At 43.9% G+C, this 25,202-nt stretch overlaps 1 protein-coding gene across 1 annotated transcript in view; it reads right to left on the bottom strand.

Annotated features, from left to right (window-relative positions):
* The window catches only part of SMC6 (structural maintenance of chromosomes 6), a 1,850,548-nt gene that overhangs the window by 163,777 nt on the left and 1,661,569 nt on the right, over positions 1-25,202 (bottom strand). Inside the window, exon 24 of the mRNA XM_044068538.1 lies at positions 18,923-19,028. Within this exon, the coding sequence (XP_043924473.1) occupies positions 18,923-19,028 (106 nt within the window). The remainder of the gene's footprint in view (positions 1-18,922; positions 19,029-25,202) is intronic.

The following is a 25,202-nucleotide window of genomic DNA, read 5'->3' on the forward strand; positions in this document are numbered from 1 at the left end:
AGACCACTCATGAGGAAAGGAGGAAAGAGGATAGACCTGCTCATCTTGTCTACTAGCACAGTGGACTTCCTGGGATATGCGTTTCTACTAGAAAACGGTGAGATGTCATCACCCACTGCCGCACTCTCATGGCCTCTCAACATAACGGGTAAGAATAGGTTCTTCCCTGTTTGATGATGCTCCAAACAACTATCATGTTTACTGTCTGAATGGATATCTAGAGGAAATGTGTCCTGAAAGGCCTGTAATGCTAGAAGAACAACTTTAATCTCCAACACAATGATATGAAGACTGGCCTTTGACTGTAACCCTGTGCCTTGGACTGTCTTTCCCAGGTAATGCCACCTTCCACCCCAAGAGGGAAGCTACCATGGTCCACAGCTGTTTGGGGGGGATAGTTGAAAGGACATCCCTGTGAGACATGGGGTGACTCCAACTACCATCAGTTATGTGATATGCAAATCTCCGTTAAGAATACTTGAGAGGATATGGGTTGCAGTCTTATCGATCACTGGGCTGCAAGAGTCCACTGTAGAATTTGTATGTAGGGGAACCATCGTAAGTGACATTGCCATGGACCCTAAGAGATGAAGAATCATTCTTGCTGGTGGCTTCTGAAAGGAAAGGATTGTTAAAGCTTGATGGCAAACGGTTCCGATTCTTGTCTGAGGAAGTCTTGCAATTTGGAGTCTTGTGTCCAACTAGGCTTCTATGAATTCTAAGTATTGAGCTGGGCAAAGTTTGCACTTTTCCAGAGTGACTGTAATACCCAGGTCTGAACACAGGTGGAGCAAGGAGTCCTTGGCCTGAATGAGTAGATCCCGGGTAGTGGTGGTAATGACCACCTAAGATGTAAATAGGCCAGAGACAAAAGCTTTACTGAAGAATGACTCTTCTGGAGAAAGCGGTTGGGAAGACCATTCCCCCCTTCTGTTTAAGTAGTTCGATGATTTCTCTAAATGACATATTCTTAAGGGTGTATGGGGGAAAATTCTCCTTCATCTAGGTTAGTTATTCTTTAGCAGAATCTACATGCCTCTTTTTGCACATGTGTTTCTTGTGTACCTCCACAGTGGGATAATCTCATCAGGACTCAGAAACTGATGTGGTCTGCTCCACAGGAGCTGATGCGAGATTTTTGTCCACTGGCTGACCTGATTGGACAAAATGAGTAGGGATCTGGACCCTGAGAGATTCTTTGGGGGATGGATGAATCCAAGCTCAAAGGGAAAGTGTTCTCTCTTGAATGAGAGCTTACTCTCTCAAAGGCCACAAACACGGTACTTGAAACACGTCCAGGGAGCTGAGATTTAGCAGCCAAAACCCCTGACAGAGCCTCAACCCATGACACAGTATGGCTAGGATCAGAGGCTGAAGTCACAGTGGAGCTTTCTAGCACCGAAATCCAGAGGAGGAGAAATTGCTCAGAGGATCTTAGATCTGTACTTACCCTGTTGGAGTACATGCAGCCTGTTCAGCTCAGAGATTCAGACAGCTAGAAAGCAGGAGCCAAACATCTCTGAGAACTCATCGGTGTTGTTAAAATAAGCCTGGACTCAAATGCAGAACTGGTGTGACTGGAAGTCAGATCCAATGACCCTAATCCAAAATGTCGGATGAGAAGAAGCAACTACTGAATGTCGAGAACAAGTCATTCCCTATGCCCTGGTACAGGCTGAAGCTGGGAGGACCCCCAACTGGATCTGGGTATGAAGGAACCTCCTCAGCTTGTCCATGTCAGCCTCAGTTAGGCTCCTGGAAGACCTGGCTGATTAGAAAGATGAAACAGTAGAGGGAGATCTGGAGTAATGGTACCTTTTCTCTTGCAGGATTGAAGAACAGAAGACAGATAATACAGGCTCCAGAAAAAACCTTGGAGGAGTGTTGGATCCAATAAGAGTGTCAGCTTAGAGGGTTTTGGTAATTTTGAAGCTGGATCCGAGGAAGAACAATAATCTGAAGACCTATTCTGCAAGGGTTTGATTTCTCTTTTTCTTTCTCCTTGTTTTTCTCCCTTTGTTTTTTCTGTGAAATTTTTGGGAGGAGGAGAAACTGAAGAAGAAGCTGATCTCCAGGAACCAGAAGAAGTGCTTTTTTCAGCAGAGGATAGGAGAAGTACTTCCAAAATCAGTTTGCTCCTTCTCAGCTATGGCTCGCTGGCCAAAAGCTTCACAGATGAAGCAGGATGTGTTCAGATGTGAAGGGCCCACACAATAAACGCATTTGTCATAGGGGTCTGAGTTGGATAGCCTGTGAGAACAAGCCACATACTTTTTAAAACCAGATGGTTTATCCGACATGCTGTAAACAGAAAATAAAACAAGCCAAAGGTGATAAATATGTAAAGAGAAAGTATAAATATATACAGCAAACTTTTTTTTGAAAGATAAACACTAGATAGAGTTCAATACCCAAGGGGAAGAATGAGAAACAAGAGTGTCAAGGGAGGTGTAAGATCTGGGGGAAAAAGATAGCCTATCAGAAGTGTGTGTGTGTGTGTGTGTGTGTGTGTGTGTGTGTGTGTATATATCTATATATAGCTATATCTATGGGTCTACCTGATAATGCCGCCGCCAAGAACACCGACACGGGAAGATCGACAACGGAGATGATCGACAGTTGAAAATCGTGATGCTGAGAACCTCGACATGTGGGGTAGGGTGAGGGGCGGATTAAGTAAGTTATGGTTAGGGCGTGGGTTAGGTGAGTGTGGGATAGTGACACACTGTAGGGTTAGGGGCGGGTTAAGTGAGTTAGGGTTAGGGAGCGGGTTAGATGAGTGTGCGATAGTGGCGGAACTAAGGGTTAGGGTTTGGGTTAAGGTTAGTGCATAGATAGCTGTGTATGTAAGGTTTAGAGTAGGTTTGTAAGGTTTTTGGAGTGCTTGTGTTGTGTGTGCACTTTTTGGACAGGGGGTTTGTTTTGTTTGTTGACTGTCGGGATAATGGTTTGTCGGGCATGTGAAGTTTCGTGTTTTTGAACTTTCAGTTTTGTGTTGTCGGTGTTTTCACGTATCAGTGTTATCAGGACCTGATAACGACACGCGAAAACACCAACAACAAAATCACCAACACCACAAAACTAAAAGTTCAAAAACACAAAACTTCACATGCCCGACAATCAACAAACAAAACAAATCCCCTGTCCAAAAAGCACACACACAACACAAGCACACCAAAAACCTTACAAACTTACACTAAACCTTGCATACACAACTATCTATGCACTAACCTTAACCCAAACCCTAACCCTAAGGACCTGATAACAACGACACGCGAAAACACCGACAACAAAATCACCGACACCACAAAACCGAAAGTTCAAAAACACGAAACTTCACATGCCCGACAATCAACAAACAAAACAAATCCCCTGTCCAAAAAGCGCGCACACAACACAAGCACACCAAAAACCTTACAAACTTACACTAAACCTTGCATACACAGCTATCTATGCACTAACCTTAACCCAAACCCTAACCCTAAGGTCCGCCACTATCGCACACTCACCTAACCCACTTCCTAACCCTAACTCACTTAACCAGCCCCTAACCCTACAGTCTGTCACTATCGCACACTCACCTAACCCGCGCCCTAACCCGAACTCACTTAATTCACCCCTAACCCCACACTTACCTTAACATGTCAGTGTTCTCAGCATCGGGATTTTCAACTGTCGATCATCTCCATTGTCGATCTTCCAGTGATGGTGTTCTCGTCATCGGTGTTTTGCAGTTTTGGCGTTATCAGGTAGACCCATTCCTATATATAGGTACAGCTGTAGATGTAGATACAGACACACACACACACACACACACACACACACACACACACACACACACACACACACACACACACACACAGATGTATAATTAGCCAAATAATAGAACAAAAGAAATGCAAAGATTTATCACACTTACCCCCGGAGCAATAACAGATCCATCCTACGTCTGTGGCTGTAAATGAGATATGATGCATTTGAATTAACAACAGAGATTACGGGTAAGGGGTGGAGCATGAGCACTGGACCTGAACCTTTGAAAGTGGCAGATGTCGGATCAAACATGGACCCAAGACCCATACGAAGAGAATGGAAGGAAACATCAGATCTTATTTATACCACTTGGATCCAAAACTAGTCTAACACAGGGAAAACATGCAAACTCCACGCACACAATTATATATACTCAGGAATGAATCCAGTGTCCTGTAGCTATGAGGCAAAGATCTTAACACTGAAACATAGTGTTGTTCATAAACCTCTGTGCACACCTGGATAACAAACTGGTTAAAAAAAACAAAAAAAGGTAGTGAAACTAAGGAGGGATACAGAATCTCTTCTGCTGTTAGTTATTCCTGTGTTTGGGTAGGTGACCATTCTGGAAGCTTTCATGATCTCAATGGTTCCTTCAGGAAATTGATTCCCTTACTCTACTGCTGGCCATGATGGTACTATAAAGTAAGTGGACTCCTCTGCATTCTTGAAAAGGTATACTAAAAATTTAAAACTCCAAATTCTCCAGCTCTTCCTTACATTTTTTTCAAATGTTCTTTCGAGATGCTTCTTTCTCTGGCTCTCCCAAATGGCTTCACATCTGCAACTCACCAAACAGGGAGGAACCCTCAAGTTCTGATTAGGTGTAGCACTGACAGGCACTGAACAATAGTTTGAACCTACAGCAGTGTGTAGGGGTGTGAAAGACAATTGCACAAAAAAAACAAAGCTGATGAATGCCTTATAGGTTCATACTAGGCTATCTGCCCTGGGGCATTTATAAGCCTAGCCCGATTGTGTTTGGCTTACGCCACCCCTTGATTTGAGTATAATGTGCCCTTTTTAAAGTTTGGTTTACTGTGCCTTGGTCTAATAGTGACACGGAAGTAATCCCCGGGACAAACCTACGATCCCCCATCCACTCATCAAGATTCTTCTTGAAGAGAGTCAGTGAGGTGCTCTGCCTAACATGAACTGGAATTCTATTCCAGAGCGAAGGGAGCCTTCTGGGTTATGAATCTGTCCCTCCAGTATGTTCTATTTATTTCTGTGCTGAGGTTCAAGTCCCTCGAGCGCGTGGCTCTAAGGGATTTAGATTTACTGAGGTGGAGCATGTCCATTAATTCTGGGTTGGACATAGCTTTATATGTCAGGCATAGATCGCCTCGAAGAAGGCGGTATGCAACTGAGTAGAGCTGGAGTTTTTTTAACCGAGCAGCATATGGCATCTGTTTGAGTCCCTTGATCCTCCTGGTGAGGTACTTTTGGGGTCTTTCTAATTGCTGCAGGTGTCGGGTAAGGTACATCCCAAAGGGGGCATTGTATTCTATGATGGGCCTGATGAGGGATGAATAAAGGGGCATGATTACCTCTTTTGATCTAGATGTCAATCCTTTCATGATGAGGTGGGCTATGTAGAAGGTCTTTCTAACCACTTTGGCAATGTGGTTGTCAAAGGAGAGATTGCTATCAACTTGGGTCCCCAGATCCCTAATTACTTTCTCTGTACTTAATGGGTTACCACCTATGTGGTAATTTGTGAGCACATTGTTTTTGCCAAAGGGTATGACTATACACTTTTTGGCATTTAGCTTTAAACCATGGCTCTGGCACCAGTTATCCGTCTCTGCGAGACATTTTTGAAGGATGTTTGTGTCAGCTGGAGAGTCGATTATGGCGCCCAGTTTGCAGTTATCTGCAAACTTGGTGAGCCATAGTCCTCCCACGTTGGCCTGTACCTCAGAAAAGTAAATACCGAGCAAGAGAGGTCCCAGGACAGAACCTTGTGGGACGCCACTTGTGACCGGTTTTGAGTCTGACATGGCTCCAGCAACTCTGACTCTGTGGGTTCTGTCTTTGAGCCAGTTTGCGACCCATCTTGTGACATAGGGGTTTATATTTAGGCTGGATAGCTTATCTATGATGCCCAAGTGGGGTATTGTGTCAAATGCCTTTGCGAGATCCAGATAGGCTGTGTGGACTACCTTCCCTTCATCTATGGCCTTGGTGACTGTTTCGAATAAGTCGACCAGGTTCAAAAGGCAGGATCTGCCCTTGACGAAGCCAAATTGGGTAGGATCTAGTGTCTGTAGGTCCCCAATGTCTTTGTTTATGAGTTTCATGATGATCCTCTCCATAGCCTTGCAGACTAGGCTAGTCAGGCTTATGGGGCGATAGTTTCCAGGGTCCATAGAGGCGCCACCTTTGTGGAGTGGGACCACTGTTGCTGTACGCCATTCTTTGGGCACATATCCTGTAGTGAGGCTGAGATTGTACAGCAGTTTTACTTGAGGGATTAGTTCTTCTTGGAGTTCATGTAGGACGCAACCCAGGACACCATCTGGTCCCATGGAAGCAGTGTTTTTTGCTTTGGAGAGGGCGGCCTTCACCTGAGCATCAGAGATGTTTGGGAGGCTGCACTCTGTCGGGATAGATACTTGCTCTTTTGGGAGGAGGGGGTGGAGAAGTTTGCACTGAACCTGTCTGCCAGGATATTGGCGATGTCTGTGGGTTCAGTGTATTTTTTGTCGCTTAGAATCAACTCAGAACAAGTCTGGGAGTTGCATCCCAGGTTCCTAACATAACTGAAAAAAGCCTTATGATTGTCTTTAGTGTCCTGTGCAATTTTTCTCTCAAAGCTGGCCTTGGAGGATTTTATGAGGGATCGTAATTTTTTGCTAGTACTGATCAGAGATGCCTTCCCTTTTAGGGATTTTGCTCTATCATGTAGTAGCTTCCTCCTTCTGTTGTACAGTTTGTTTATGGCTGGGGTCCACCAGACTGGACGCCTGCCTTTGGATGATTGGGTCTTGATTTTGTTTGGGATAGCATGATCCATGCATTCTTGGAGATGTCCGTAGAATGTGTTTATATAGGATTCTGCAGTTAGGGCCGGAGTTTCCACTGGCCCTGGGGCCTTGAAGGATTCCACTTCGGTTTTGAGAAGTGTGAAGTTCGCTTTTGAGAAGTTTTTCACTGTGGTTTTCTGGGCTGGGGGTGGGGTCGGGATGTGGATATCCAGTGAAATTAATTTATGGTCTGATCTTACCAATGAGGGATATACTTCTGGTATGGAGCATAGAGTCCCCATGTTGGTAATGATCAGGTCTAGTATGTTTTCCCCTCTTGTGGGAGTGGTGACTAGTTGTTCCGTAGCATTTGAGTTTATAAATTCCAGGAACCTTTGGGCTAAGGTGCTGGGGCTTGAGTAATGCTCCCAGTCTATGTTTGGGTAGTTGAAGTCGCCCAATATAATGCTGTTAGGAGAGATCTTCATGTTCTCCAATGTTTTCAGGAAAGCCGAATGGGATTCCTGACTTTGAGACGGTGGTCTGTAGGATGCTATAAACTGAAAAACAGTCTTGCCCACTGTCAGTTGCACATGGATTGTCTCCGATACTTCGTGCAATGCCACTAACCTGGAGGTGTGGATATCCTTGATAAATATGGAAACTCCCCCTCCTTTTGTGGTTCGGTCCGGGTTTTGGGGCCGAAAAGCATGATATGAGGTATAACCTGGTAGCGCTGGGATGCTCTCTGGAGCCTTGAACCAGGTTTCTGTCACTGCACAGATATCGATGTTCTCCATACTGAGGAGAGCTTCGAGTGTGTGCATCTTGAGGTTAAGACTTCTGGCGTTTAGCAGCATTACCCTTAATTTCTTGTTCCTTGTGCTGTCTATGGAGGTGGGTTTGACATTTGAGCCTTGCCTAAAAAAGGCACTATGGGGGTGGCAAGAGCCTTTGCCAATATCCGAAAGCCCAGGGGTGACAGGTGCAAGCCGTCCCTAGCGAAGCAACGTGGCTTGTCGAGCATGTCATCCCAGGCTGACAGACACTGGATCCCCTTTGAATGACACCAAAATTTTAGCCAATTGTTAAAATTGATAATTTTGTCTTTATACTGTGGGATCATTCTAGGTGAGGGTAAGATGCTGCTCAAGGTCAGGGTCATACCGGCCTGGGCTACATGATCAGAGAGCTCCTCTATGTCTCTTTTCATGTAGTCGAGGGAGGTACGTCTCAGGTCATTCACGCCAGCATGTACAATGACTGAGTCATATTTGTATTTGCTTTGGAGTGACCTGAGTGCTTGCGTTATGTGGCGGATCCTAGCGCCCGACAGGCAGCTCACTGTGACCTTCTCTTTATTCAGCCTGGTGAGCAGGACGTCAGTGTGTCTGACAATAGAGTCACCTATTACAAGAGTATCAGGTGTGTTATTCAGCCTTAAGGGCTGTGACTGCTTGGCACACTGACTTTGTGTGTTATGTGTTGTACGTGTTTTGTTTTGGGGTAGCGTTTGCTTGCATGTCTGCTTTGGAGGTCTCTGTTGCTTAGGTAGATTTTTATTTAGAGCCTCCGAGTATGTTTTTGTGTTTTTATGTGTTTGGTTCGCTGTTGTGGTGGGACTATGTGATACTGGAATTGTGTTGTGTGAGGTTACCTTCTCCTCCTGACTGGTTACACCAGTTTTGAGATGAGAGAGCTCAGCCTCCAGTTTGGCTATATGGTTGCATCTCTCACATATCTTTGAACCTGTTTGGAGGAGGAGAGGGTTGTCCGTGTACATGAGACAGTTGTAACATTGCCTCAAAATTCCCAGATTCACCAGCTGGACTGGAGAGGAAACCATTGACTGACCTTTGGACATGCTAGAGTAATATAGGTAACTGAATTAAAACGGACCAATAGGGGACAAGGTAATCGTAGAGAGTATAACAGCAAGTAGTGCTTATGGTTTATTAGTGCTAACTTGTAAGAATGCTTATTTGGACCAGTGAGGGGCCTTAGAATGAGAATATGGTGTTTAATTTGAGAGATAGAGCAGTTCTAAGGGAAAAAGTGAAGAGCAGACTTTGTGGAGCCAGGAATAGTTTAAACCCAATTAGGTGGCGCTGCCCGATGTTGAGCTATGCGCAAAACCGCGCAAAAGAGGGTTTTAAGAGAGGGAGATCAAGGAGTTTGGAATTGACCCAAAATGGCCAATAAAACTACAGTTTCAAGGCAGTAACCGCTCCCACAGGGGCAGGCAGGCTGCTCAATGTTTATCACTGCCACTGATGAACACAGAGACTTACCTTTAGCCCAAGCAAACAATGGCCTCCAAGAAACTTACAAACAGTTCAGAACAGCAAATCTGTAACTGAACTTTTTTAAATCTCAGAAAAGTGGGAAAAAAGCAAGATTTTTTTGTTTTTTTTTAAGGAATGCAGAGGTTCACAAGTATCAACAAGTTAGTACAGTGCAGTAAATGACCCCACACTTGAGTGCTAGGCCAGAGACAGATAAAATGCAAGTTTTAAGAAAAAAACGATTTTAAAAATAAGTGCACGCAGGATGTGGCAAGCACACATTCAGATAGACAGACTGGACTGAGTTTTCATTCAGCACTTAAATGTTGGCACTTTTTCATCTGATAAATATCAGGAAGTGTGGACATACAAGTAGGACAAAAATGCAATTTCAGCATATACACACTATAGATTTTTATATATGTAATTTATTATATATATATATATATATATATATATATATACACACACACACACACACACACACACACACACACACACACACACACACACACACACACACGGGTCTACTTTCGTTCATCGAAGTACACTCTACAGAAACTCAGGAAGCAGAGTCCGTGTCAGCAAAAGTGCAGTTTCACGAAAATGTATTTTCGAGAAATGGACATTACCAAAATAGGTCTGGTGGTTCGGAGATCCTGTGGAATAAAAGGCAAGGTGTTATTCATTTATCATCCATGGTTACATAGATCGCGGTACAGTGTGTATAAGGAAATGAACCCTTTTCCCCACTATAGTGCGATCTCAGAGTTAGTATATATAATTAGCAGGGGTGTGGCGGGCGCAGGGGGCTTGTCCCCCTGCAGAAATGTGGTGTTAGGATGTGTTTTTGTGTTTACGTGCTTCGGTAATGTCCATTTTGCTGAAACAGACTTGGCTTTCTGAGTTTCACTAGGGTGTACTTTCGATGAATGAAAGTAGACCCATATACACATACACATATATATATATATATATATATATATACACACACAAGTATATGCTTTTTATATCTTTTATCTATACATACACATGGTTTTATGCCATTTGACTGGAAACACAAAATGCTAGAACTGGAATATCACCTGTCTCCACAGTTGTGCGATCATGGAGTTGGTATATATAATTAATGGAGTATGGAGGATGTGTGTTTGTGCGTGTGGGGGGGGGGGGGTGCTTGTTCCCTGCATTAAACAGTTGTTTAATATTTTGTGTTTCAACTTATTGTGTTTATCAAATGGTATTGAACCACATGGATATGCGCTCACACACACACACACACACACACACACACACACACACACACACACACACACACACACACACACACACACACACACAAATGTGCCCTGAAAAGATGTGAAATGTGAAGAAAGCAAGCATAAAGTAATGAGGTGAAGAAATTTTGAAGCTGATAATGTCAGAAAAAAAGCACAGAAACCATAAAGAACTATTGTAATATTCCAATGCATACAAAGAGACATGAACCTGAGTAAACTTTTTCCCCTGTTAAATCCAGAACTATATCCCACCTCCCTGAGCTCAAACCTTTAGGATTCAAAGCACTGCAACATCGACTATACATTTTCTGCTATGCTACTAGTTACTTACTTGCTTGGGAGAATAGGCCCCCTACTGGCCAAAAATAATGAAATGTCAAGGTCCATAAGAAACAACAGCAATTGTGAATAGGCTTCTATCAGTTTCTCCTTCATTACCTAGCTGGCCTCTGTACACACTGTTGAATGAACATTAAATGTACATGTATAAACATAAGCCACTGACAGAGCAGTCAAATAGCATTTTAATGCTGCAGGGTAACATACCCATAAACCATAGGCACCTAGGGGTCAACTCTGCAGAAGACCTCTCAATATTTTCTAACACAATATTGAATAGCAGTGGCCACATGATCGTTTCACTATGAAAAGTTGAATAACTCATGTACAAAAAAAAACTAGACAAGTCAAATTGATAAAAAACACTGATCAAACTTGCAGGTGACAAGAGAAACAAAGCAAGTAGGGGCATCTCCTATACTATCTTTACTTTAATGTACTAACGTCATGAGTGTACAAACTGTAAAGAAAGCGGAACAGCCTTCAAGGGGAAACACAGCTTGTACATCTGCCATCTTGCAGTACAACCAATAAATGTAAAATCATTCTGGGACTTCTGAATTTGGAAAAGTCAGGATCGCATAAACTGTATTCAAAGAATTATGGTTCAATGGGTTACCATTCACTGACTGCAAGCTCTCCCTACTCGAGTCTACCCCATCCTATCTACTGTTCTGGTATTAGGTACACTTGTCAGTCCTCAGTCATTGTCAGTATAATAGTTTCTCAGGCCTACACCAGCAGGCCAGTAACTAGGATCAGTGGCGATGCAAAGTTAATAGCCATGTAAAAGACAGGCAAACAATCTAGAAACATTAACATTACATTTTATGGTACAACTGTACAGATTTCCATATAATTTTTTTCATCTGAATTAAATGCATGCTTCAGCAATTTCAATGAACTTTAAGACATCAACAACAGTTAACATTTAAGATTTAACAGCTCAACAAAGCTCACTTCAAAGACAATGTCCGTCAGTTAGAGGGGAGATGTGAATTTTACAGTGAAAGGCCTAATTTGTTGCCACATAACTGAAGAAAGGATGATGCAGCACTCTCACAAAAGAATCCTGCAGGTCATAATTAATGTTGGAAAACAAAGAGAAAGAGGGAATAACAGACCTCAGAACTATGCTGCTGCTGATCCAAGTTCACCACATCATGAAGCACTGACAGTTAGCCTTTAAGACAGGGAAGCAAATGAGAAGCTGTCAGCAAGTTCTCTCAGAGGGGGAAGCACAGTGTGTAAGTTTCAACTAATGAAAGACTGACCCTACATGGTAACGAAGCCTACAAGACTTCTCAGGCAAAATAACATACCAGCATTGGTAGCCAAAATATACCTGCATGCCTGTGACAGCAAAAACATGTACATCTGCTCTTTTATATTGCATAGAAGAATTGACATAGAATAAGGTAACTAATGCACCACGTTGCAGAATTTCTGGCTGTGAGTGAGGGCCTCTTCCTGCTCCTGTAAGTGGTTACAGATAAATGAATAGGTAGTGCAGTAAAAAATTAATGAAAAATGCCAGAAGCATTTGGGTTAAGAAAAGAGGAGGAAAAATACAAATAAAAAGGGGAGAAGCAGTAATTAGAAGTTATGTCCTTACCATAACGTTCCATGTGGAGTGTTCATCTCGCCTTTGTTCTTACACCTGGGTTCGGAGCCGATCCTCGGCTCCGTGTCGGCCGCTTGCAAGCTCTGCATCGAGAAGAAGCTCGAGACTAACCTAACTCCCACAATCCCCCTCTGCCTTTACCTCAGATCTAGTTTGCAAGCAAACCAGAAGTCAGAGAGAGAGCATATTCATGCAAAACAAACAACATAACTGTACAAGTACTTATCCATATATATATATATATATACAAGATATACATATATATACAACCACTGCAAAAGCAGAAGCCAAATAATCCAGACCAGGCACCAAACTGTACGTTCTTCCTGAGGGTGGGAGGGTGGGAATGTAAGAACAAAGGCGAGATGAACACTCCACATGGAACGTTATGGTAAGGACATAACTTCTAAATGTGAGAGTGTTCGATCTCGCCGTTTGTTCTTACACCTGGGTAGCGTCCCTAGCTCCATGTTCCTGAGGAACTCACGGGAGAACGTTCTTGAGCACAGTGGAACCAAAGGTTGCCCTGTCCCTAGAAACCCTGTCTACTTTGTAATGAGAGATGAATGTATGTGGTTTAGACCAAGTAGCAGCTGCACAAATAGTGTCTAATGGTAGGCGAGCTGCATGAGCCAGGGACGTCGACACTGATCTTGTAGAGTGTCCCTTGGGTTTGACAGGTAAAGTTTGTTTTGAAGAATCATAAACGAATATAATGCAATCAGTTAGCCATTTGGAAAGGGTTCGTTTAGTAACTGCTACACCTTTCCTGCTGTCAGCAAAAGCTACAAAAGTTGATCAGATTTCCTGTGATCCTTTGTTCTATCCAAGTAAAATCTAAGTTGTCTATGGACATCCAACTTGTGTAACATATACTCCAATTTATTGGAGTGATTTTTGAAAAAGGTAGGTAGTTCAATGGATTGATTAATGTTATTAATAGAGCAAACTTTGGGGAGAAAGGATGGATTAGTGCGAAGAGATACTCTGTCAGAGTGAAAGATCAAATAAGGGTGTTTAATGGAAAGAGCCTGAAGCTCAGATACTCGCCTAGCGGATGTAATGGCTACCAAGAAGTGGGTCTTCCACGACAAATACTTCAATGGACAAGAGGAGGCTGGCTCAAATGGAGGTAACATCAATTTAGATAATAAAAGGTTTAGATTCCAAGGAGATGTAGGAGTTCTAACTGGTGGTCTAATATGGAAAGATCCTTTTAAAAAGGCCTTACAAAGTCTGTGAGCCATAATAGGTGCCCCACATTCTTCCACATGAAAATTGGAAATGGCAGCCAATTGCACTCTTAAAGTGGCAGGAGAAGCTCCTTGGTGGAACAATTCTGTTAAAAACTCCAAGATCTTGTTTAACGGAGCTATGACAGGGTCCAAATGCTGTGTATTTGCCCAGAATACAAAACGCTTCCATTTACTAGTGTAGGTCTTAGTAGTGGAAGCTTTATGAGAAGCCACTAGTATATTCTGAACTGCAGGTGAGAGAAGATCAGACCTGGCTAAGAAGGGAAGCGGAGCAGCCAAGCTGCTAGACAGAGTGACAAGAGCGAGGGGTGGGGAACCCCTGACGAGTGGATCAGTAGATCTGGCTCTGGGTCCAGGATCCAGGGTCCCCGAATGCTGTGTGCCAGAAGAAAGGGGAACCAAATTTGACGAGGCCAGAATGGGGCAATGAGGATTATTGTCCTTTGCAGGTTGTTGGCTTTCTGCAGAAACTTTGCAATCAGGGGAAAGGGAGGAAAAGCGTACAGGAGACCCGGGGGCCAATCGTGCACCAGCGCGTCCCTGGGGACTTCCCCTGGAGGGGGTAATAGGGCAAAGTAGCTCCTGCATTTGGCGTTCATTGGAGACGCAAAGAGATCGCAGGAAGGCTGGCCCCACTTGCGAAAAATCTTCTTCGCAACTGACTGTTTGAGGGACCACTCGTGAGGCAACAGGATTGCTCTGCTCAGCCTGTCGGCTATGACGTTGGATGACCCCGGGATGTGCATTGCGATCAGAAAGCGACCCGTGGACTCCGCCCATTGCCAGATTCTCATGGCCTCTCTGCATAGTTGATAAGACTTGGTTCCCCCTTGTTTGTTTATGTACCAGACTAAGGACATGTTGTCTGTCTGAACTGCAATAGTCCCTAGAGGAAGAAGGGGAGCAAAGTGTTGCAACGCTAGAAACACTGCCCTCAACTCTAGAATATTGATGTGCAGATTGTACTCTAAATTCGTCCATTCGCCTTGGACTGTCTGTCCCTGAAAGATGCCCCCCCACCCTATCAGGGAAGCGTCCGTGGTCAACGTAGCTGTCGGCATGGGTAGCACAAATGGTCTTCCGCTGGAAAGGTTGCAAGTCTGAAGCCACCAGGCTAGGTGCGATTTGCATGTATTTGTGATCAGAATTTCGTGTGTCAGAGGTAGCTGTTGGAACGACCATTGTGCAAACAGTAGCCATTGTAGAACTCTCATGTGCAGTCTTCCCAATAGTATCGCAATGAGAGAAGCTGCCATGAGACCCAAAACCTTCAGAACCAGTTTTGCTGGGGACTTTTTGGATGACAGAAGGAGAGAAATGTGGCTTTGTAGTGAGGCTATCCTTTCTGGAGGAAGTCTTAGAATTAAATGATGCGTATCCAATTCTGCTCCTATGAATGAGATATGCTGTGATGGCTGTAGTGAAGATTTTTCGAAATTTACGGAAATTCCGAGATGAACACAAAGCTGTAGTGTGTAATCCCTGGCCTGAATGAGTTGACGCTGGGTGGTGGCAGAAAGGAGCCAGTCGTCCAGATATGGAAACACCTGGAATCCCAGGCATCTCAGGTGAGACGCCACCACTGCCATGCATTTGGTGAAGACCCTGGGGGCTGAGGTCAGACCAAAGGGCAGGGCTCGAAACTGAAAGTGGCTGGCTCCCAGCCGGAATCGCAATTGATCCCTGGACGCCCTGGCCATTTTGATGTGGTAGTATGCGTCCTTCAGATCTATTGAGCACATCCAGTCGTCCTTCTGTAAAAATGGAAGGATCGATTGAAGCGTGACCATTCGGAACTTTTCTTTCTTGACGAAGGTATTGAGGTTGCTTAGGTCCAGAATCGGCCTCCAGTCCCCTGTCTTCTTTGGAACTAAAAAGAACCTTGAGTAAGTTCCAAATCCTCTTTGGTCCGCTGGGACTGATTGGATGACTCTTTTTTCTAGCAGCTTTGAAATTTCTATAGCTGCAGAGTCTCGCAGATGGGGTGGCACATCTGGGAGTCTTCTCTTTGGAATTGGGGGCAATAGGAAGGGTATTCTGTAGCCTCCGGTAACAATGCTTTTTACCCAGTTGTCTGATGTAAGATTTTGCCAGGCCTGAGGGTATAAAGCTAAGTGACCCCCGACTGCCTCCAGAGCAGGACAGTCGGGCCTCCTCTCAGGAGTACTGGAAAGGTTTTCCAGGGGGTGTATCCCTGTCACCTTGGTTTTGCGGACCCCCTCTGCCGCCAGGGCGGCGTCTTCCACCTCTGCCCCTCCTCTGCCTCTAGAGGGGGCATCACCCTGTGTGCCTGGGAAAGATCCTTGGGGTTTTCGAAACCACATTTTTCCACCGCGTTGCCCTTTGGGGTACGGTCTGGATGGGGTGGAAAAACGGACTCCGACAGCAGACAGAGTCTTTCCCTCCTGTTCACACCGGGTAAGGGTCTCCTTTACTTTGGGGCCAAAGAGAGTGGCACCGTCAAATGGGGCGTTAGTAAAGGAAGACTTGAAGGCTTCCGCAAATGAACATAAGCGCATCCAGGATTGTCTACGAAGAGCAATCGCTGAAGCTGCTGCCCTACTCGATCCTTCGGCTGCATATGAGATCAGCCTCATGGACGAGTTTACAATGGATGTAAGGGTATTGAGATGTGCTGTAACTTTCTCTGAAACAGCAGCATCTGTGGTACCCTGGAGGGTATCTCCCAACTCTTTGACTAGATCCCTCTGTAGTCGTGTGAAGTGGGTCAAATAGTTCAGGGATCGCATAGAAAAAGCCGCTGAACTAAAAATGCGCTTCCCGTACCTGTCCATAGTCCTAGAATCTCTGTTAGGCGGATGGACAGATGAGGAAGATTCCGACATCTCCTTTTTCGTGGCCGCTGCCACCACCATAGCGTCCACTGGAACTCCCTTTGTTAGATAAGCCTTGTCTTGGGGTGCCGTAATATACTTATTAGGCTTTCTGGGGACTGGTTCCACCGTGTCAGGCATCTCCCACGCCCTTCGAGCAATCAGCTCCATTAACTCATCGAAGGGCGGAGTGACCTAGGAGGAGGAAGGGCGAGCACCAAATGCCTTCAGCAAGACTGACTCATCCTCAGAAGGGGGGAGGGATTGCCAATCACCTCTCTGCTTTAGGATCTCCAAGATGTCAGAAAAAGAGACATCCTCTGAGGGTGACTTTGGGGACCCTTCTGACTCATCCAAGTCAGTGTCCGATGTCAATGATTCTTGTGGAGAATCTAAGTGTCTCCTCTTACACAATCTTTTCCTAGGGACTTCTTCGGGGGGAGCATCCGAGGAAGAGGGGGCACCCTCCAGGGGTGGCTGAGACACAGGTGCTCGACGCTTAGATGTAGCCGTGGGTGCAGAGGAGGATAATGGTCCTTTATGGGGAGGAGAAGCTGTTTCTGCTGATGTGGTTGTCTGGTTAGACAACACCTTCCTCATGAGGTCGAAGGCCCCTGGGTCCCGAGTCGAGGTATCTCCCGGTTCCGAAGAAATGGGAAGAATCCCCGAAACAGGCACTGAAGGCATCGACCCCGAGGACGGAACCGAGTCGATCCAAGCCGAGGCCCCGAGAGGGAGCGTCGGAACTGAAACATAGGTCCGACTCTCGGCCCCGGAACCAAGGATGGATCTTCGGCTCTGAGACTCCGGTACTGGATCCGACGGAGTCGAGGTGAACGGAGCCGACCGAGAGAAGGACGGTTCTGGCACCGAGGGCTCCACAATCAGCAGATCAGCCTCTTCCGGCTCCGAAGACTGGACAGGTCTCGGAGGAGGAACAGATGGAGATAAGGGAAGGCCTTCAAGTCTCGACACCAATTGAGAGGAGACCGAGATGAGTTTGGATAAGGCCGTATTCTCCATTAACTTCTGCACCACGCGGTCTACATCGGTGTCGGAGAGGGGTCTGGAAGAGCGCGTCGAAGGAATCGAAGACGGAGCCGACCTTAACAGTGTCGGGGGAGGGAGCTCCGTCACCGGTTCCAAGACTCGAGGCTCGGAAACTGACAACAGTTGAACACTCGGTCCCGAAGTCTGTGGAACCGGTGATCGAACTTTAACTGAAGAGCTCGGAGCCGATGACTTGGGCTCCGACGTCTTCGATTCCTTCGAGGATTTGGATGCCTGGTCTGAAGCATCCAGAGCCTCTTGAAAAGTAGGTTTTAAGAGACCCCTATCCATGAGGTCCTGCGCCTATCTGTCATGACCCTTCCACTGAAAGAATGACAAATTGAACAGTCTTCTTGCAGATGGAGAGGGCCAAGCCAGTAGACGCAGGAACTATGGTTGTCAGTAACTGACATCTTTTGCCCACATTGGCAATGCTTAAACCCAGATTTAGCTTTCTCAGACATCTTAAGTAAAGCTAACAATAAGGATAATAAAGAGTAAAAGTCAAGTCCAGTAGGTATGTCCAATCCGGTAATTTTGTCAAATCCAGTAAAAAGAATGTCTATCCGGTAGTCAATCCAGTAAAGGGTGGGGATAGGCCCCGAGGGAAACTCTAATAAAGTTTAAAATAACTTTAAACGGAACCGAGAATTCCTCGAAACAGTATCACACACACACACAGTCACTAAATAACTTTTTGGAAAAAAATAATTCTTAAGAAATACAAGAAAAAATATTTAAATCTTAGCTTTAGGTGCTCGAGCTCGATCAAGTGATGCGAACGCTGCAGCGGCAAACTAGATCTGAGGTAAAGGCAGAGGGGGATTGTGGGAGTTAGGTTAGTCTCGAGCTTCTTCTTGATGCAGAGCTTGCAAGCGGCCGACACTGAGCTGAGGATCGGCTCCGAACCCAGGTGTAAGAACAAATGGCGAGATCGAACACTCTCACATTACTACCTTATTGCAGCCATCCTTGAATATCTAGCAATAAGTTGAAAAGCACACATGTACAAGTTTTACTACGATGGAGCTTCAAGCAGGGAATAACAATACCCAGGGAAACAGACAAGCTCCAATGTTGTGCTTCAGTTCCAGGTAACACACAGATGTCTTATGTGAATCCTTGTCAGTGTATGTCTTCCAAGATAAAACTGTTTTTCATACAGAGTAGAAAAATAAAATGAAATGAGAAGCAGATAAACAGGATTTTAATTATGGAGCACTGAAGCCAACAGCATCAACACAGCTAGAAAATAACAATGGTGTAAATGAGCATCTGCTTCTTTTGCATGCAGACACACCACAGGAAAGTTATCTAGTAAGGGATGCTGTTCCTTGAAAACTGCTGGAATAGCTTGGCAAGAAGACAGACTACACTTGTAGATGTTCAAGAAAGATATTTAAACTGATTGAACATCCTCAGCACTACAATCTTAAAACATTTAAAAACATAAAAAATTAAAATCAACTTACTGAGATAGTAAGTGTTTCAGCTACGTGATCAAAGTTCATTTTTCCAGAGCAACCTCTCTGCGACAGCAAAGAATCAAAGAAAATTTTGCATCGTAAAGTAAGGTACCTGTAAGGTAGAACACAAAAGAAAGAAAATTACTTCTATCTTAATAAGCGACTAGGCAAAGACATTATTTTTTACAAATCGAAAACAAAACTGCTTCAACTCCAGTTAGAAAATCCAATAAATAAAACAGATTTTTTTCTGCTGTGCCAATATTTTGTCTCCCACCAGAGTTTTGTGATTAGATTTCTCTCGACCCATGTCACTGAGTGCATTTCTAACAATAAACCTTTGACAGAATCATTTCAAGCCATTCACCTAGGAATTTATTCACACCACACACACTTCCAATACCACCTTATTCTAAGTCGTCAAAGCAAAAATATAACTGCAAATTTAAGATAGTAAACACTCCCTATCCAATTCTTCTTCTTTTGGCTGCTCCCGTTAGGGGTCGCCACAGCAGATCAACTGTTTCCATTTCTTCCTGTCCTATGCATCTTGCACTGTCACACCAACCACCTGCATGTCCTCTCTCACCACATCCATAAGCCTTATCTTAGGCCTTCCTCTTTTCCTGTTACCTGGCAGCTTCATCCTTAGCATCTTTTTTCCCAATATACTCTGCTTCCCTCCTCAACACATGTCCAAACCAACGTAATCTTGCCTCTCTGGCTTTGTCTCCAAACCTTCCAACCTGGGCTGACCCTCTAATATACTTATTCTTAATCCTGTCCATCCTCGTCACACCCAGTGCAAATCTTAACATCTTCAACTCTGCGACGTCAAGCTCTGACTCCTGCCTTTTTGTCAATGCCACTGTCTCCCAACCCATATAACATAGTTGGTCTCACTACCCTCTTGTAGACCTTCCCTTTCACTTTTACTGGTACCAGTCTGTCACAAATCACTCCTGACACTCTTCTCCTCCCACTCCATCCTGCCTGTACTCTCTTCTTAACCTCTCTTCCACACTCACCATTACTCTGAACTGCTGATCCCAAGTACTTAAACTCATTCACCTTCGCCACCTCTACTCCCTGCATCCTCACCATTCCCCACCTTTGCCACCTCTACTCCCTGCATCCTCACCATTCCTCTATCCTCCCTCTCATTCACACACATATATTCTGTCTTAGTCCTGCTGACCATCATTCCTCTTCTCTCTAGAGCATATCTCCACCTCTCCAGGGTCTCCTCCACCTGTTCCCTACTCTCACTACAGATCACAATGTCATCTGCAAACATCATAGTCCACGGGAACTCCTGTCTGATCTCGTCTGTCAACCTGTCCATCACCATTGTAAATAAGAAAGGGCTCAGAGCTGATCCTTGATGTAATCCCACCTCCACCTTAAACGCATCCATCACTCCCACCACAGACCTCACCGCTGTCACACTACCCTCGTACATATCCTGTACCACTCTTACATACTTCTCTGACACTCCCAACTTCCTCATACAACACTACAACTCCTCTCTAGGCACCCTGTCATATGTTTTCTCTAAATCCACAAAGACACAATGCAACTCCTTCTGACATTCTCTGTACTTCTCCATCAACAATCTCAGAGCAAACATCGCATCTGTAGTGCTTTTTCCTGGCATGAAACCATACTGCTGATCACTAATCATCACCTCCCTTCTTAACCTAGCTTCCACTACTCTTTCCCATAACTTCATGCTGCGACTATCCAATTACACAGCATAAATTATGCCCCTGCTGAATGTGATTCCTAGTTTTATTGGCCTTTTAACTCCTTCTGAGCAGTCTTGCTCTTACAACAAATCTAGATGCCTCAAAAATCTTGACTACAGGCAAGGTTAATCAGCTCCAAAACCTTCTCACTTAAAATTCAAAAAGTGTGTGCAGTACTCAGCAAAAGTAAATCACTCTCTCTCTCACCCCATATACACACACTATACATACACAGATCTCTATCAGTTCATCTACAAGAAAACCTTCTGCAGTAGTAAATGTTGGAATGTAGCCTTCTGAGCTCTTCAGCTCCCAAACATATGGGCATGCAAGCCTCAAGATGGCATACAATATGGTGTTACAAATGGTGCTCTCAAACTCTGTACTCATCAGTTCAACTCACAAGGGCTGAGCAAGCATAGCCTGAAAGATGTATATAAAAAGTAATACAAACTATATACTTGCTGAAGTCATAAGTTAATATTTAGATGCTGAATCAACAGGCTGTTCAGGGACAGTGCAGTCAGAAGGTAATGAGTTCCCTTAGAAAATGGGCTTAACCTTAAACAATACCCTAAGGGAAGAAAAAATGCTCTCCTAGAGTAAATTAATGCACAGGTAAAGCCAAGTTTAAAAAAAAAAAAAAGACTTCTTCACAGCAATTCACCAAAGCACAGAGAGACACGAATGAAAGAAAAAAAAATAACAGCCATCTTTCTTATGTTCACTAATTCCATCTGACCATAGGACAGTGGGGAATAAATAAATTATAGTTGCACAAGTCTCACTTAACTATGACTGCAGATGTTTGAATATCACACTACCACAGTGGTATATGGTTCTGTGTCCACACAAACCCACACTGGCAGCTTTCCAGAGCTCAGAATCCTCTCGTCTGACTCTCTATGATGGGGACTGGCTAGGCCCATCCCATCAGGGGAAACCTAAACACAGTCATAGCAAATCAGTATTTCAGGCAAGTAGGAAGAACCAAAAAGACCAGAAGTAAGAATTGCCTGAAACCAGCCAATTCACAGCCACAAAACACCAACACAAATACCTAAAGCCAACCAACACCACAATAAAGTTGGATACCATCAAACTATATATAAAATAAGGGGGATGTTGGGTGGTTGCTGCCACTGTACTGTTACAGTAAGAAGGACTTATGCAACTGTTCTATGTTCATCATTCAAATTGCCTCAATGGCATATGAATAGATTCCCAAAGTTACCCTACATCTGAGAGAAGGAAGGAAGAAAGATCCAGAGCCCAAGAGGAGAATATTCCTCGCAAAGCCTGCTCTGAAATTTGAGAAAGAATTCAGTTTGTAGTGCTTTGTAAAAGTATGAACAGAGGACCAGATTGCTGCCTCTAGAATGTTTCTAGAGTTCACTCTTTTCCAATATGCCACTGAAGAGAATAAGGCTCTGGTGGACTGTGCCTTATCCTTGCCTGGAATAGATTTACAATGGAAATAGCAAAGGACAACCAACTAGCAACCATTTGCTTAGAGGCAGGTTGATCCTTCTGAGCACCAGATTAGGAAATAAACAGCTGGTCAGCTTTCCTGAAGGGCTTAGTTCTGTCAAGGCAAGACCGGAGCTGCCTGCGCACATCCAAGGAATGTAGAATTTTTGCTCCCTTGTTTTTAAGTTTCAAGAAGAAATCTGGATGATTGTTGGCTTGATTCATGGTAAATTCAGAAACAACTTTTGGCACGAAAGAAGAATTAGTGCATAAAACAACCCTGTCCTTGTGGAAAATCAGATTAAGTTGGACCATTATGAGGGCTTGCAACTCGGGGACTCATCTTGCAGATGTTACAGCAATACGCATAATCATTTTCCAAGTGATGAACTTCAAACTATCCTGAAATCCTGGGTCAAAAGGAGATGAGGCCAATTTTAAGTTGAGATCGCAAGGAGGAGGAATTTGCTTTTGAGGGGGTCTCAAGTGCAGCTCTCCTTTCAAAAACTGTTTGACCACAAAAAGTCATGAAAGGGGAAGAGTCCCACGGATACACACACTGAGGTCCACAAGATGCACCATGACAGATGTGTAAGATAAGACATCATTGAGCAGCTTACACAAATATTTCAAAACCAGAGGGGTAGGCACCATACTGGGCCCTCTGATATTGGTCAAGCATCACCTTGAAAATCTCTTCTTCTTGTAAGCATAAGATTTTCTAGCTAATTTTGTTCTTGCCTCTTTCAACAGTCGTTGCACATTCACATGGAACAAGTGCCACAAAGTTATCAATATAGAGCAATTGCTATTGACAGCTTGAATAATCCTAAATTGGGGTGAACCAGACATCTCTGATCCTGTGTGAGTAGACAGACAGTGTGGGGAAGCTTGTGATAACTGCCTTAAGCCAATTCTGTTAAGAGGGTCACCACAAAGACCTCTGGTAATTCTTTCTGAATATACAGAAGTACCTTGGGTATCAGTGGAAAGGAAGGAAATGCATAAAGGAACATTCCAGTCTAAAGGAATGAAAATGCTTCTGTCCTCCAAGCATAGCTGCAAGGATGCATCTAAGAGAATTATTCCAGCTGTCTGTTTTGAAAGGAGGCAAACAGAAAATACAGCTGTACAAGTCCTATTTTCCTGTAACTGTAGATGTTTGAATTCTTCACTACCTCACTGGCATTTTGGGTTATCTGACAAGGTAACCTAGTACTATCAGATTTCAAAAGCTCAGACTCCTCTCCCTCTCTCTCTTTTCTTGTAACAGCTGATTGGCTGATCATATTCTGAGAGGGAAACCTATAGTGTCACAGGAAGTGAGTGTTCAGTCTTTTTCTACCATATAAAGAAGAAAATTCTCTGACTCTTCAGAGGATCCAGTGCTGATTTCACCAGCTTACTGCTAAGGTAAAGTTCCATTTGAGGAACCCTTCTTCTCACTTTACTTTAAGATTGATTATTCTCTTTCCATATTTATGTTTATCAATGAGGCAGTGAGAATGATGAGGACCTTTATGAAGTGTTCCCTACATCTGGACCAAATCCAGGCAGACAACTGTCCTGAGTTCCCACTTGTAATGGTCCATTCAGTACTTGCTTAGTCTGTCTGACACTAGGTTTTATTCTGCTAGGATGCACGAGGCCTGAAGCATAACAGAATGCTGCAAGGTTAGCACCCAAACCATCACTGCCAACAGGCAAAGAGGGCATGCACTTGTATCCCCTTGTATGTTCAGTTATCCTACTACTGTGGTGTTGTTTGTGACCAGTAAAAGGGACCTAAAGAACATAAGTGATGGGTCCAGTAATTTAAGTTAATACTGAATCTTTCTCATGTGGAATTTGGTCAGTGGGGTTATGACTATCACTGATGCCATTAGGTCTACAATTCTGAGAAACTCTCTTGTGAAGGCAACCTCTTGAAGAGAGAACCTCCTGAAAATATTCTGATCGGTCAAGACTTTGCCTTCTGGTAGAAAGGTCATACTTTTTCTGTGTCTGTCATACACCCCAGGAAGACAATTCTTTTTGACAGTGTCAGGCAGAGCATTTGTAGGTTAAAGTTAGAAACAGCTGGAATGTGATGACAATTATCCTACACATTTAAAGTCACCTTGAAATAGTGGTCCAGAAGAAAGGGTAGATCTATCTGCAGGGTAATCATTTTGAAATTGGATACTTTCAGAAAGATATTTAAGTATGACAAATTAACACTGGTCTTCAAGATGGCTCCTTTTTGGGTTCCAAAAAGATTCTGGTGAAAAATCATTTTCATTTTTATGGTGTAAGAACCTGTTCTATAATCCCTGTTTGTAAGTTGTGAAGGAGTACTGGAGAGAAAAGGTGTGTCTGGTCTGGTTGGTGCAGGGGGGATTTCCACTGCCAAGAGTATCCACGTCAAACTATTCTCAGTACCCATTTGTTTGACATTATTTGAGGCCAGGCTGCTGGGTTGAGCTAAAGCCTGTGAGAAGAGGAAAGGGGAGGTGGGACAGAATGAAGAGATGGGATGCTCCAAGTCTTGGCATAGTCATTCTTTACCAGGGGAATGATCTTTGTTAAGGGGAAGGAACCCTTTTTATTTGGTTTCTAAGCATTAGCCTCCTGCCATTTCCTCCTGGTATCCTGACTCCTGTTAGGTTGAGATTTTTGTTTGTTCTGGTCTTAGAAGTTGGATGCCTTGTTATGGGAGAATCTGGGAATATGAAACATTATAGATATCCCAAGCAAACAAAAAATTTACCTCTATCATCCCATTATTTGGCAATCTGGTTAGCAACAGGACAAAATGCAAAATCAGAATTTAAAGGAACATTCAAAATCTTATTTTGTAAATCCTCAGAAAAACTATGGTTTATGTAACCAAAAAAGAAGTTATGTACTTACCATAATGTTCCATCTGTGTTGTCCAATCTTCATTTATCCATGACATATGGGTTCAGTTCTGATATCGGAACCGACTCGGCAGTTACTACTGCTTGCACAGACCAAAAACTGTCAAACTTCATCTTTACCCACAATCCCCTCTCTCAGTTACCTCAGACTGAGTTTGCAGATTAGAA

This window comes from Protopterus annectens, chromosome 1.part0 (assembly GCF_019279795.1).
Source record: "Protopterus annectens isolate FY-2018-M chromosome 1.part0, PAN1.0, whole genome shotgun sequence".
Classification (NCBI taxonomy): domain Eukaryota; kingdom Metazoa; phylum Chordata; order Ceratodontiformes; family Protopteridae; genus Protopterus; species Protopterus annectens.